At 38.4% G+C, this 12,701-nt stretch overlaps 1 protein-coding gene across 1 annotated transcript in view; it reads right to left on the reverse strand.

Moving 5' to 3' along the window:
• The window catches only part of LOC149178661 (uncharacterized), a 197,433-nt gene extending 185,188 nt beyond the window's left edge, over window positions 1-12,245 (reverse strand). The window contains exons 1-9 of the mRNA XM_089422190.1: window positions 12,021-12,245; window positions 10,760-10,921; window positions 10,394-10,561; window positions 9,066-10,289; window positions 7,581-8,588; window positions 7,026-7,361; window positions 6,611-6,866; window positions 6,272-6,494; window positions 5,761-6,154 (exon numbers count right to left, since the gene is read on the reverse strand). Of these exons, the coding sequence (XP_089278316.1) occupies window positions 5,761-6,154; window positions 6,272-6,494; window positions 6,611-6,866; window positions 7,026-7,361; window positions 7,581-8,588; window positions 9,066-10,289; window positions 10,394-10,561; window positions 10,760-10,921; window positions 12,021-12,245 (3,996 nt within the window). The remainder of the gene's footprint in view (window positions 1-5,760; window positions 6,155-6,271; window positions 6,495-6,610; window positions 6,867-7,025; window positions 7,362-7,580; window positions 8,589-9,065; window positions 10,290-10,393; window positions 10,562-10,759; window positions 10,922-12,020) is intronic.
• Window positions 12,246-12,701: the final 456 nt, after the last annotated feature.

The raw sequence follows: 12,701 nt of genomic DNA on the forward strand, positions 1-12,701 counted from the left end.
CATACGTCGGTTTCTGTGGATACAATAGCGTATATGTTGGTTTGAAGAATATAAGTGGACCAGACTCAGGATGAAAAGAGTTTGAAGTGGGTCTGATCATCTGGCACAGGTTCGGGGGGAGCATATACTTATAATAGTGCATTGTTGGCATTACCTTAGAAGATTTTGGTACAATTTCACAGTTGTTTTTGATTCAAGTAGAACAGGTGCAGAGGGAGATCATGGTTGCTGGTCTGGATGATGATTGACAAATGCTGCTGATGATAGCTGCTGATGACTATCATAGTCTTGTCTTAGATATTTGGTCTCAATGTCATATATTGCTTTTGTTATCAAGGTCATGTAATGACTTATTTTGGTTCCCCACTATGCCTGGGATGGATGATGTAATATTCTTGTTTTATCATGTATAAATTTTTGGTATATCCCCACGTGGTTGGGTGGATGAGTCAATTTTGGTATATCCCCACTTGCTTGGGAGATGGATGTATGTATGAGTCTTTGGTGACAGGAAGGTCATTTATGATGTATAGAGTCGTGTTCTTTCTTGTAGAACATCTTTTTGCAAACCTTGCCTATAGTCAAGGGGAGCATGGACAACACAGCACAACAGAGATTTCAGCATGTACTCAGGGGGAGCATAACCCTTTGCCCTTGATGACAAAGGAGGAGAGTGACTTGGGGTTGCCATCAAGTCTAAAGGGGGAGATTGTTGGCATTATGACACAGACTTGGCACTATGACACAGGTATTGCCCTTGATGGCAACTCACTCGGCAAATCACTCAGATGACAGTTCAGGCTCACAGGCTCTCAAGTTAAAGGAAAAGGAGGTATACACAGTTTTCCGTTGACCATGCCGTGTATACACGTGGATTCACAGACCAAAAGGCACATATGTGTATACATGCACTCTCATACACAGAAAAGCGCGTACAGTTTGGAAAACTTGGTTTTTGGTCCTTGGTATTTGGACCTATGGTTTTGGACCATGGTATCTCGTCCGAAGTGTTGAACCCAGGTATTTGGACCCAGGTATTGGTTCTAAGTGGTTTTGGACCATGGTATTGTGTAAGGCCTAAGACTATAAAAGGGGAAGGAGATCATTAGGCAAGCACACTCAAGGATTGAATATCTTATGAAGAGCAAGATCTAGAATGTTGGTCATTGGGTTATGGTGCATACTTGGATTTGAATCAAGGAGGAATCTGAGCGCTAGAAGAAGGATAAGTTCTATTGATGGGTCAAGATCTTAAGGCTGGAAGAGAAGTATCTTTGTGTGATTTTGATCTGTTATATTTGGTGCATGACTTGATCTATAAATATGATGATCTGGGTATGACTGATGTCTAAATAGTTGAAAAGGGTAAGTTATCTTTTATAGATCTATACGCAGGTTCAGCATAGCAAAGGCGTGTATACACGCTGGTTCAATAATTCAAAACGGCATATATGCAGGTTTGTCTTAAAATAACAGCGTATGCACGCAGGTTCTACATATTGAAGCAACATACGTCTCATAAAATATGTTTTAGCTCCTTCTGTTTATTGCTGCAATGTTCTTGGTTCAAGATTGGTTTCTGGTTACTGTTACTGTATTCTGGTTACAACATTTAGAGAAGTGATTGGTTGATTCAGTTTTTGGTTGGTGTAAAGGAGATTGGTTGATGCAGATATATTTGATGTTTGATTGATGTTATTGATGGATCCAGTCTGAAAATTTATGAAACGTGGTCCTTGGAAGAAAAGAGAAGGTTGTAGCCTTTTGTAGGTCAGCACCTACGTACTAGTACATTAGCTAGTACAAGAGCTAAGGGGGTTGTAGCTCCCTTCCAGGAGAAGCTGGAGAACAAGAGAAGGTTGTAGCCTTCTGCAGGTAGAAGCCTGCGTACTGGTATAAGACTGCACCAGTACAGAAATATTGTAAAAAGAAGTTTCTTATTAAAAGAAGATAGAGACGAATTGTAGCAGGTGGTTTTCACCCACATTGGGTTTCCACCTTATATCTTGTGTTCATGTGTGTGATTGCTTGTACTGTTTACTGGACTTGATTACTGTTTTATGGTTCTGATACACAGATTAAGATCAACAAACTAAATTAGAAGTCTGCAAGATATACGCGGTTTTATCTAAACACGGTTGCGTATATACGCAGGTTTAATTAACAAAAGTAGCGTATATCAATTTGTTTATGGAAATTAAAAATTGTTAAACTGATAATACTGATTCACGCCCCCCCCTCTCAGTATTATTTCCAACACTTTTGTCATTTTTGTAGTCCTTAGTTCATTCTTCAAACTTGCTACTCGACTGATGTTGTTGATAGAGAACAATTTTGATAATGCTTCATGGTCTATGTTGGAAATGTATGGGACAAGATTGTCCTTTATACTTTCTACCATTAGTGTCATAGCCAATATCTCTGATTCTCTAAACTTTAATTTATCTACATCACTAGATCCTTCGGTAGGTTTCTTCACTTTTTCTTTTGACCAAATCCAAGACTTTGTTGTTTTCAAGAATGAGGTCAATTCTCTTCTTCCATGCTCTATAATTTGATGCTCCTTCCAATTTCTTCTCACCCTTTATTGTGTTAGACATTGTCCTTTAAGGTAGTAAGCTTATTTATAAGATCTTCTTATATGATCCCTTGCTCAATCCTTTTGATGTTTCTTAGACTCCCTTCAGTAAATCCTCAACCCACCTTTTTCCTTCTTCACCTTAGCTCTAATACCATGATAGAAAATCAAAAAGGCAGAAATATTTTCTTATATAGATAAGTACTTGTGATTTTTTTTATCTTTATGTTCTTTTATCTTTTAGTTCGTCAAGGAAATACCAAAACAATAGCACAAAGACACCAGGTGTAGGCGGACAATGAGGGCAAAACCCCTATCTAGGGGAAAACTCAGTCAACAATTCTTCCTTCAATAGTTTCATGAGATAATCCAAGAGGCTTGACCTAGAAAAGAACTTTTTCCACACCAAGTTAGCGCTCTCTTCCTTCTTGCAGATGATAACCCTTCAATAGCAACTTCAACCTAGTAGCATCAACTTGCAGTAGCAGCTTCGACCCAACAATTGGCAACAACAACAGCTTCAGCCTGACAAGAGAGACTTTGATCTCCTAGAGGAATCCACTCGAGTAAGAGATAGATGGCCCAAAACTTCGATTTTGATGTCTTCTTCCTTCCTTCCAAATTTCACAGCCTTTTCCAATCCTTTTCCATCTCTTTTCCAACTTCGCACTTCCCAAATTCTTTCTTTGGATATCCAACTTGTGAGAGAGAAGTGAATGCCCCAAACGAATTCGAACTGCCTTGTATATATAGCCTTCTAGTGAGGTCAAATAATTTCCCTTCTTGAAGCCGACTTCATCTCCTTGAGGCCGACTTGGTGTGGAGGGGACAAATAACATATTTGACTCATTATTAATTCTTTTTACATATTCAAAATCCCAAGAAGGGTCTCTTTTAATGGACAATGACTCTCATGACTCATAATAAAACCTAGAAGTCCTCAATGGGGACTTTGACCTAAAACATGATGACCCAAGCATGAAACCCTTGATTTAATAAGTCATAATAATAATAAAAATATTTTCTTCATGCTTTTGATAAATATATTTTATTGTGACTCAAATACATTTATGAAGACCGAACCTAGTTACATATTTCAACAGTGCCCCCCCGCCCTCCCCACAAGTCTAAGAAGCCTTCTTAAGTCCTATTCATCAATTAGAACTTGTTGCCTTTAAGGATTCTACTCTTGTGCCAGAAGTAAACAAACCTAAAGAAAGTGAAATAGCTACTAAGGAGATAGTGGGTAGTGTTACCCACCATTTTGTGGGTGATATCCCTTGGAGATTTTTTTTTCTCCAAGATAGTCCTTAGCTAGTAGCCAATAGCCCCTTGCAACAACCAACTAGCTCATTGTGCCATTTCTCTGCCCCCTGAGTCGGGCATGTGGTCCCTCATCCATCTGCCATGATCGTATGTTTGAAGGTGGGCCTCCTGAACCTAAAGGTATGCCTTGTCATTTGGTAATTAAGTATTGTAGTTTGAAGAAATTCTGACAGTGGGATTGCAAGATATCCCAAGCCCTAGGTATGAGATGAAACCTTGCCCTGGTGTTCCCAAGGTTAGCACCTCACAAGGTCAAACTAACCCTTTAAGTGAAAAATCTTGTTTTGATCCTTTCCCCTGCCTTGTTTAGGTTAAGATTATCATCGTTGCTAAACTCCCTCATCTTAACCTAGGCTGGGTCCACCTGGTCCCGCGTGGTCCCACTCTTTGGGAAGGACAATTCTTCAAGAACCATCTGGGATACCAATTTCAACAAAGGATTTTAGGGATTGGGAAACTCTTTCACAAGTCATATTCCATAAACCTAAGCCTCAAATCCATCCTTCTCCTAGAAGACATTGTACCATGCTTAGAAAGCAAGCTAGCTCCATTCTTGACCCTCTTTTGGAAAGGGATTATTTGGGTCACTTCATACCTATTTGTTGATTTATCCTTCATTTATGACTCCATATATATCAGGTATCCTCCCATCGGTGAAAGTCCATAAATAATAAGGATCTCTAGCTGAGGTGAAAGTGGGCTAAGTCTCCATTTGTTGCCCTTAGTCTAGCATTTGACCCTTTAGGAATCCCCTTTAGGTCCCCTGCTAGTTTGAGCGATAACATGTAGCATTCCTATATTTACCCCTAGGGTTTCAACTATGCATATTGCTTTGCCAAGGCGAGGGTTTGAGAGGTGATAACCCTAAAATGTGTCTTTTGGGCCCCAAACGAAGCTTTTGATTTTCGTCATGCCTAATGGGTTTCAGTATTGGTCCTCAAAATGACCCTAACAAGTCCACAGCTTTCAAACTTCAGTGCAAAAAGTACAAAAAAGGATGACAAATAATACAGCGAACCATTTCACATCAAGGAAGAAAACTTCCACTTCCATGTTCCTACAGCATATTATTTACTCACCTCCCTAGGATTGTGAGGGGTTTGTGTCGGTGCAGGTTGTTGGTATATGGGCATATGACCATTCAGCCTATATAGATTTTTTGCACTAAGACTGTTTATATCACTGATTGACTTCCTAGTCTCATTGAACTATTATTTTTTTCACTTGTGGACATTAATAAAATTATCATATCTTAATATCTTATAGCTGGATTGTGAAACTTCAGTTCATATCATGCTGTAGATACATATTCATTTAATGATATCCTGGAGTCAATATTCTACCAATTTATCATGCCAATTATGTATGCTATAACGGAAATTCATTTCTGTATTTCATTTGATTGCTTAAATGTTTCCTTTCCATAATTTTGTGACTGTGTATAGAAGTTAAATCACAAGTTGCTGTGGTCGAACTAATTAAAAGACTAGGCGCACATTTGTATTAAAAACAAAACATTAGTATGAACTAAAAACTGGGCATCTTAATTTAATAGAAGAAAGAAAAACTGAATGCAGTAATGTCTGCAATAGATGTCAAATCAGTGACACTGAATGAATTTGAAACAGCAAATTCCCTACTCTAAATAGTAAATACCATTGTAACAGCAGTGGGATAAAACTTGACTGTAAATTTAAAGTAAAGTACATAACTCTATGGAAATAAGAATGAAATACCAGATATCCAAATATTACCTTTCTCTAGTGACATGAAATATCACTCAACAATACCAATAAAGTATGTCATGTATACTGAATACATTGAAAATCAATTAAAAGAAAATGAATACAACATACTTGTTCCAAGCTGAGACTTTGTTCATTAAGTACGTGGGCTTGTCTGGAGCTTGATTTCCACAGTACAACTAAAGCATCAAACACAGGACGATTATTGTACAGCCATTCTGGAATCAATTTAACCAAAGCTAAGACCAGTGAAATTCCATGGAAATGGGCATCTGGCATGTGGCCTGCACTTTCTCCTGTGGACTGCATCCCAACAAAATTATCAGTTCTTGATGACGCTAATGCATATTCATTTCTTGATTCACATGGCCTCACAGTGTAGTTAACCGGCTCATTGGACTTCTGTATCACCTGCAGAAATGCATTAGCAATTATCTTATCTGATGACTTAGCAAGTTCCTCTCTCAAAGGTTGTCCTGCCTCTGACCTGATGATATCCATGAATCTGATTCCAAACCAAAGGAAACAACACCTCTTAGAAAGGAACTTAATCATATTAGTTTCATGTCACACCATAGGAACAATATCAACAAATCTTACAACATATTGATATAAAAATTACCTTCTAAAATGTTTTGGCCAATTCAATCGGACAAGAAAATAATCTACTGCATCTGATGCATAACAATTTAAAAACTTCGTAAGTGGAAGGCGATATGGGCTGTTCAGTTCGCTATAAACTTGTTCTTGGGGCAGGGCTGCTTCCAATTCTAGTGTTAGTACCACAAGATCATCCATGAACTCTCTTGCTGTAGGTGGCATAAGGTGGAAAAGATCTATGATTGCTGCAACAAAAAGACAGAATATACAATTATCTCTAGACAACTTAATGTAAAGACACAGACATGTTTCAGATGGATCATAAACTGCATAAACAAATATTTTTTATACAATAACTAACCTGCAACAATTATTGGTTCCTCACCAGCATTCCAGGATTTCTGTCTCTTATCAAGCTTTTTTTCCCGCCACCTTTTTAGGTGCTCTAGGAGTCTTTCACCAAACTTAAAGCTGATAAAATTAGATAGAAGCTCAAGTAATCGAGCTAAACCTTGTAGAAGAGGTATGGTGAAGTTTCCAGTAATGACTGATTTGAGAAAATATTGCTTAACATTATAAATGATGAGCTCTCTTGGCAAATTATGTTGCTGCATAAGCTGTACAGGACAAAAGAAATTCAACCTTAATATAGAAATATACAGAGCAATACTTATATTTACTTTTCACTTAATAGGCATATTTACTTTTCTCTTTACACATTTCGAGCAACCCTAATAAAAAGCATATAGATAATGACAAACAAGTATTAAGATGACCTGACGAAGACTGTCCCTTGCAACAGTCACAATTTCAGGATTTCCACAGTTGAGAGACTTGAAGAGCATTGAAATTATCCGATCTCGCATATCTGTATGATTTGAAATTTGAAAATCAGCCTGGGCCATGGCTGTGCATAGAAGCTCAATACACACAGTTCGAAGCTTGGTCAATTTCACAACCAAATTTGGATTAGTAAATTTCCTGGCTGAAGGATTTTCATCTTCCTCGGTAATCTGCAGTGCTACTTGTAGAACACTTACAAACTCTTGACTCATCTTTAGAAGTGGAGGCTGAAGGGACAGGCAATAGTTTATAGCCATCAAAGTTCCCACCTGCAGTGACACTAGCATTCATGTAAATATAGCAGAATTCTGTATTCAAAATGGATTGAAGATAACTCAAGGATCTTTAAATACTTGAGAATTATAGTAGAGTCCATTTTGACGATAAATGTAAATCAGTCTAGTATGCAGTTCCCTCAACTGAAAAATGTTATTGAAAACAATAAGGAAATGTGTAAGATGTTTTCGATTATATTCTAACTAATATACCTGTTGTTCAATGCCTTTACTACGAATAGGATGCATAATAAGCTGCCGCAACAATGGTTGATACACAGGTTCAAGTAACTCCGAAACCTCAATGCTTGTTCGGCTGGCTAGAAATGCTAGGCATGACTCTACAGTTTTTCTCACTGTAAGTGTCGCATTTGGATTGAATAGCTCTGCAGCAAGAAAATCCACAACTCCTTGGAAACTTTGTCTGTGATGTTCACTGCTTTTCTCAGCTGCATAGTTCACATCCTCCAGCAAATGAGTAAGTACATGGCTTGTCTCTGTTTGCTCCTTATATGCATGCTGAGGAAGTCGCTGCAATACATATACTAGACTGCGTACTGCCTGAACTTGGAAACGACATAAAGTCTCTCTAGTAGACTTCCCAACAAGAGCACCAAGACCCATGACCCCACCCATCTGAGCTTCCCATGTGCTTCCATAGCAGCAGTGTAAAAGTCGAGGTAGAAGCTGCTCAAAGACAGGTATATGAACACCCGGAGGTGGTGCAAAAACAGGATTCATTGATGGACTGGTAACCATCACAGGAGTGCCAGGTGTGCCAATGCTGCTTTCAGCAAATACAGCAGTATGCTTAGAACAAGCAAGAAAAATAAGTGTTTTTACAAAAATATTCATTGCAATCAAAGCTGCATTGGCATGTGCTCTGTTTTCAGCTGCAAGAAGATCAACTAATGCATCTAAGAATATCAAAGGATCTAACTCTTCCAAATTGGAATGGCATGAACTCTGTGACGTAGAACTTAAGCCCCCATTGGCTCCTCCCATCAAATCCTCAAGTTGACCAGATGTTGCTGATGGGGAAGTAGTTGATGAATTAACATGAAATATCATAGAAAAATGCCGGCATATATTCGGGACAAATTCATCCTTAGGATCCTGAAGTTCTGGCTCTGCACTAGCAGCAATTACAGTCATCAACAGAACTTTAAATACAGATCGCTCTGCCATGAGCTGTGTCTTTGTCTTGACCCCTGGGCCAACCTGTAAGTTGAAACACTATACGATATTATTCTTCTGAACTAATAATGCAGGATCTGATATTATTATTACAGTTTGAGACCATAAAAAAGCTCAATTTATGTAATAAAGCTACAACATACCAAAATGGGATGGAACTTTTACAATCCATTTAATCACACACAGAATCATATAAGAAAAATGAGGCACAAAAGTTAAGATGGTGCTTATCGTGGCACAACTCAAAATATAAATTAACAAAACTACATATGCTCAAATTTTTATAGAAAAATGACTTATCCGCAGGAGAACTAAAGTTTATTAACAACAAGCTTACTATGAATGCCTATTATTATGACATACCCTATGATGTATAAAACTGGAATTCAAATATCTTATTTACACTTGACATTATAAGATGTCTTAAAACAAGAAAGTTCAAACAAGCTGTTTTCTACTTAAATTATAAGCAAGAGCTACCATACGTTACCAAAAACGAACCTTCAAATTTGATGTTCCAGTGCCACGCCTTGATGGATCAATTGATGACATCAGCATCCTGCTCAAAAGACCTGGAATAACTCCACCTGGATTATTTCCCTTCAGATTCAGAACTGATGACAGGCATACACGCAGGAACTGGAGAGCATGCCTCTTCTGAGATGCATCCACATCAGATCTATTTTGCATAACAGTTGCTCTAGCCAGATAAATGTACTGATCTAAAGGCACCAGATATTGTGTGGGTGGCTCAAATGTCAATCTAATCCGTAGACCATATTCAGGATACTCTTTGCACTCAAGTGCTAAGGGTTCTTTTAGAAACCTTCTGTTTTTACCACCTAGTTTGCCAAGCAGTTGCAAGGCCTTTTCACCCCAACGATATGGTTTTGGTCGGATATGAGACCATAGAGTCAAATTTATTTCTGAAATGACACCTCCCATACTGTGCTCCAAAAATTCTGGTTTAAGGTTGTCAATCCAAAATTCAAGGGTTCTTAAACCTAAGCCAATAAGTTCATCACTACCTTTTAGAGCCAAGACCAAAGGCTTCATGAGGCGTGGGAGATATGAAAGCAATGAACTCAGGCGAGCAGGTATCCTCAGACAAAGCTCAAGCACAAGGTCTTTCATATCAAGTCCAACTGGTCCATCCACCATAGTTAACAACAGGTTAAGGCAAGGATGCAGAGTAGGGATAAACTCCTGGAATAATAATTCAAACTTCGCTCTTGAAAGAGCACGAAACATAGAATGAAGCAGTTGCATGTATCCATGAGGCTTTTCAATCTCACTAGCATTCTTCACACATGTATCCACTATAGTTGATACATACGGCTGTAATACACGCTCACAATCCCCAGAAAATTTTGTAGCAGCAACAAATAATAGGTGGAACAAACGCAAGGCTAGTTTTGATGCTGGTGTGTCTGGTTGTTTAAGGGTATCCAGTTTACTACAAACAAGAAAATTTACAAGCACATCTGCAATGTATTGTACAACCTGAGCTGTGTGTAGAAGGTTAGAATATACAGTCAACAGCTGATCATTTTTAAGCATGCACTCAAAAAGATATGGCATACACATAGCAAACATATCCATCAGGTCTCTATTTTTCATCCCAGCGAAAATTTGAGAAAAATTCATTTCTCTCTCTTCCTCCTTGTCTTTGAATATTGAAAGGCAATGCACTCCACTTTTTAATACTCCTGAGGTAAGCCGTACCTGACCATATAAATACATCCAGTTAAAAAGGTGTACATTTGTATCATATGCTTAATTTTTCAACCATTTCATATAATTTAGATAACAGCTCGTTTTCAGTACACCTCGTCTTCTCTCATGCCTTCCAGCCCATGTGAACTACCAGAACTTGATGACTGAGATGCCTGCATTTCTGATGTGTTGGCATGACTTATACTGCAAACTAATGTCTTCATTCCTGCAAAAATATAGTATAAAGTTACATTCCCACTGAGAGCTACATTTCTGTAGTACTGTATTTTAAATTTTACATTAATCAGAAGTGCCTAATGACCTTCTTTGCTTTAAAACGTAAGGACAGCTATGTATACTATGATCATATGAAGATGAGACTTGTGTCCTAGAAGACATACCAAAACATCCTACTGTTAATTTCTGACATAACTTATTTGCAAAACATGAATTGATTCCATTATGCAAGGAATAATCACTCGAAACCAATCAAGACTCAGAAAAGCATAAGAAAATTCATACCTATGATGAGAGTCCTTATTAATTTCTTGCAATCTTTTAGCTCCTGGGAAAGCCCTAAAGGGTTCTGAAGGTTCAAAGCTGTCTGCATAAAAATATAGGATGCCGCCAAACTGTGAGAGCTACAAAGATTAAAAAAATAAGCATGAGAAAACATTAATAAGAGATTTGTTTTTATTATTACCTTTTAAGCAAATAGGTCAACACAATTAGTACTTCAGCCCTATCATTAGGAATTGCCTATTAAATGTGCAACTTCACAAGACAAATTCATGTAGTAAATCGGAACGCTTAGAAACATGACTCCCTCAAATGTGTACCTTCCGCGCGTGTGTGTGTGTATATATATATATATATCAACAAAATAAGAATGATACACATAAATGGCATTTTAGAAGGAAACCCACAGCTATATTAACTCCCATAAATGATTACATTATGCAAAAATCCAAATGCAACCTTATAGATGAGGTTGTGCATCCAAAATCAGTCTTTATATATAAGCCTATATGTGCCAGAATAAAAAATGAGCTAAAGTCCAATACACATGGATCTCAGCTTCATCATCATCAACAAAAATAGAAGTAGATGCTTGTTTAGCAAAACTGTATTGTGGATAGTGTTTTAAAAACCGTTTGGCTTGAATCGGAAACCGGTCAAACCAGCCGACTCATTAGCCTACTGGGTCAAACCAGAAGGAAAAACGGGTTTAACCCACCTCCTCACCCAAGAATCACATAAACTGGTGCTAACCAGCCGATTTAGGACAGAACCGGCCAGTTTATGGTCAAACCGTCCCTATCCTAAACCGGATGGTTCACTACCAAGGCCGCAAAGAACCCACACAGCGCACTTTAGGAAGGTTCCAGGGTGCTTTGGAGGGAAAATAAGAGTTGTTTCCCTCCAAAAACACCCTCTCCAAGCCTTTAAAAGGAGATTACCCTTCTCATTTGTCTCACACATCTCATTTGGAGTTTTTGTGAGTTTGATTGGGAGTTTGGAGAGTGTTGAGTTTTTTCTGGAGCAGTAGAACAAAAAGAGTTTGAGCTAAGTAATAGTCATCATGCCTCTGAAAGCCAAGGATACTGCATGGAATCATTGTGATATGATTGATGGCAAAATGATCTGCAAATATTGTCAAAAATATATTGAAGGAGGGGGTATTAACAGGTTCAAGCAATAATTGGCCGGGATAGTAGGCCATGTAAAGCTATGTTGCACCGGAACCGTTCCTAAGAGCTGGGAAACCCGTTCCGGTGGTTCCCACGCTCCTTGGAACTTTGGAGCTGCACAGGAACGTTCCGTTTTCTGTGGGAACGGTAAAAGAAACTTTGGACGGTTTCCGGAACTGGTCAGACTTAAATTTGCAACGTTCCAGCGTTCCCATGTGGAAATTGGAATTGGCAGCGGTCTTTTAGCTATGACAGCTAGTTTCGAACCAAACATTCCTGTATGGTTTCGGTGGAAACTGCCAGCGTGATATGAAAATTGGCTACTTAAATTCATTAATTTAGTAATTTTCACTTTGAATTCACCCACGAAATTGCAGAATTTAGTAATTGAATTCACCCATGAAGTGGATTACGAACAATATGATTGTAAACCCCAAAGAAAAGGACCTGGGCAGAGAAAGACGCAGTTGCTGTTACACACTGTATGATTAGAGAGAAATACGCACTTGTTATTAATAGACGATGCACTATTCGTCTTTCCACCCGTTTCTGTGGATATGAATGGGCGGGAATGTTCTTGGCGCCAAAAAAAACCCTTCAGTTTTTCCATATATGCTGGTTGCTACACCTCTTTTCACTGAGAGCTTTAGTTGTTGTTTGGCGTTGAGAGCAGAGAGCTAAGTGTGTTGAGAGCGGAGAGCTGAGTGTGTTGAGAGTTGGAGCGCTGCCC

The sequence above is a fragment of the Pinus tabuliformis genome, chromosome 4_1 (assembly GCF_031772625.1).
Source record: "Pinus tabuliformis cultivar Carrire ecotype Pingquan chromosome 4_1, CPIR1, whole genome shotgun sequence".
Taxonomy (NCBI): domain Eukaryota; kingdom Viridiplantae; phylum Streptophyta; class Pinopsida; order Pinales; family Pinaceae; genus Pinus; species Pinus tabuliformis.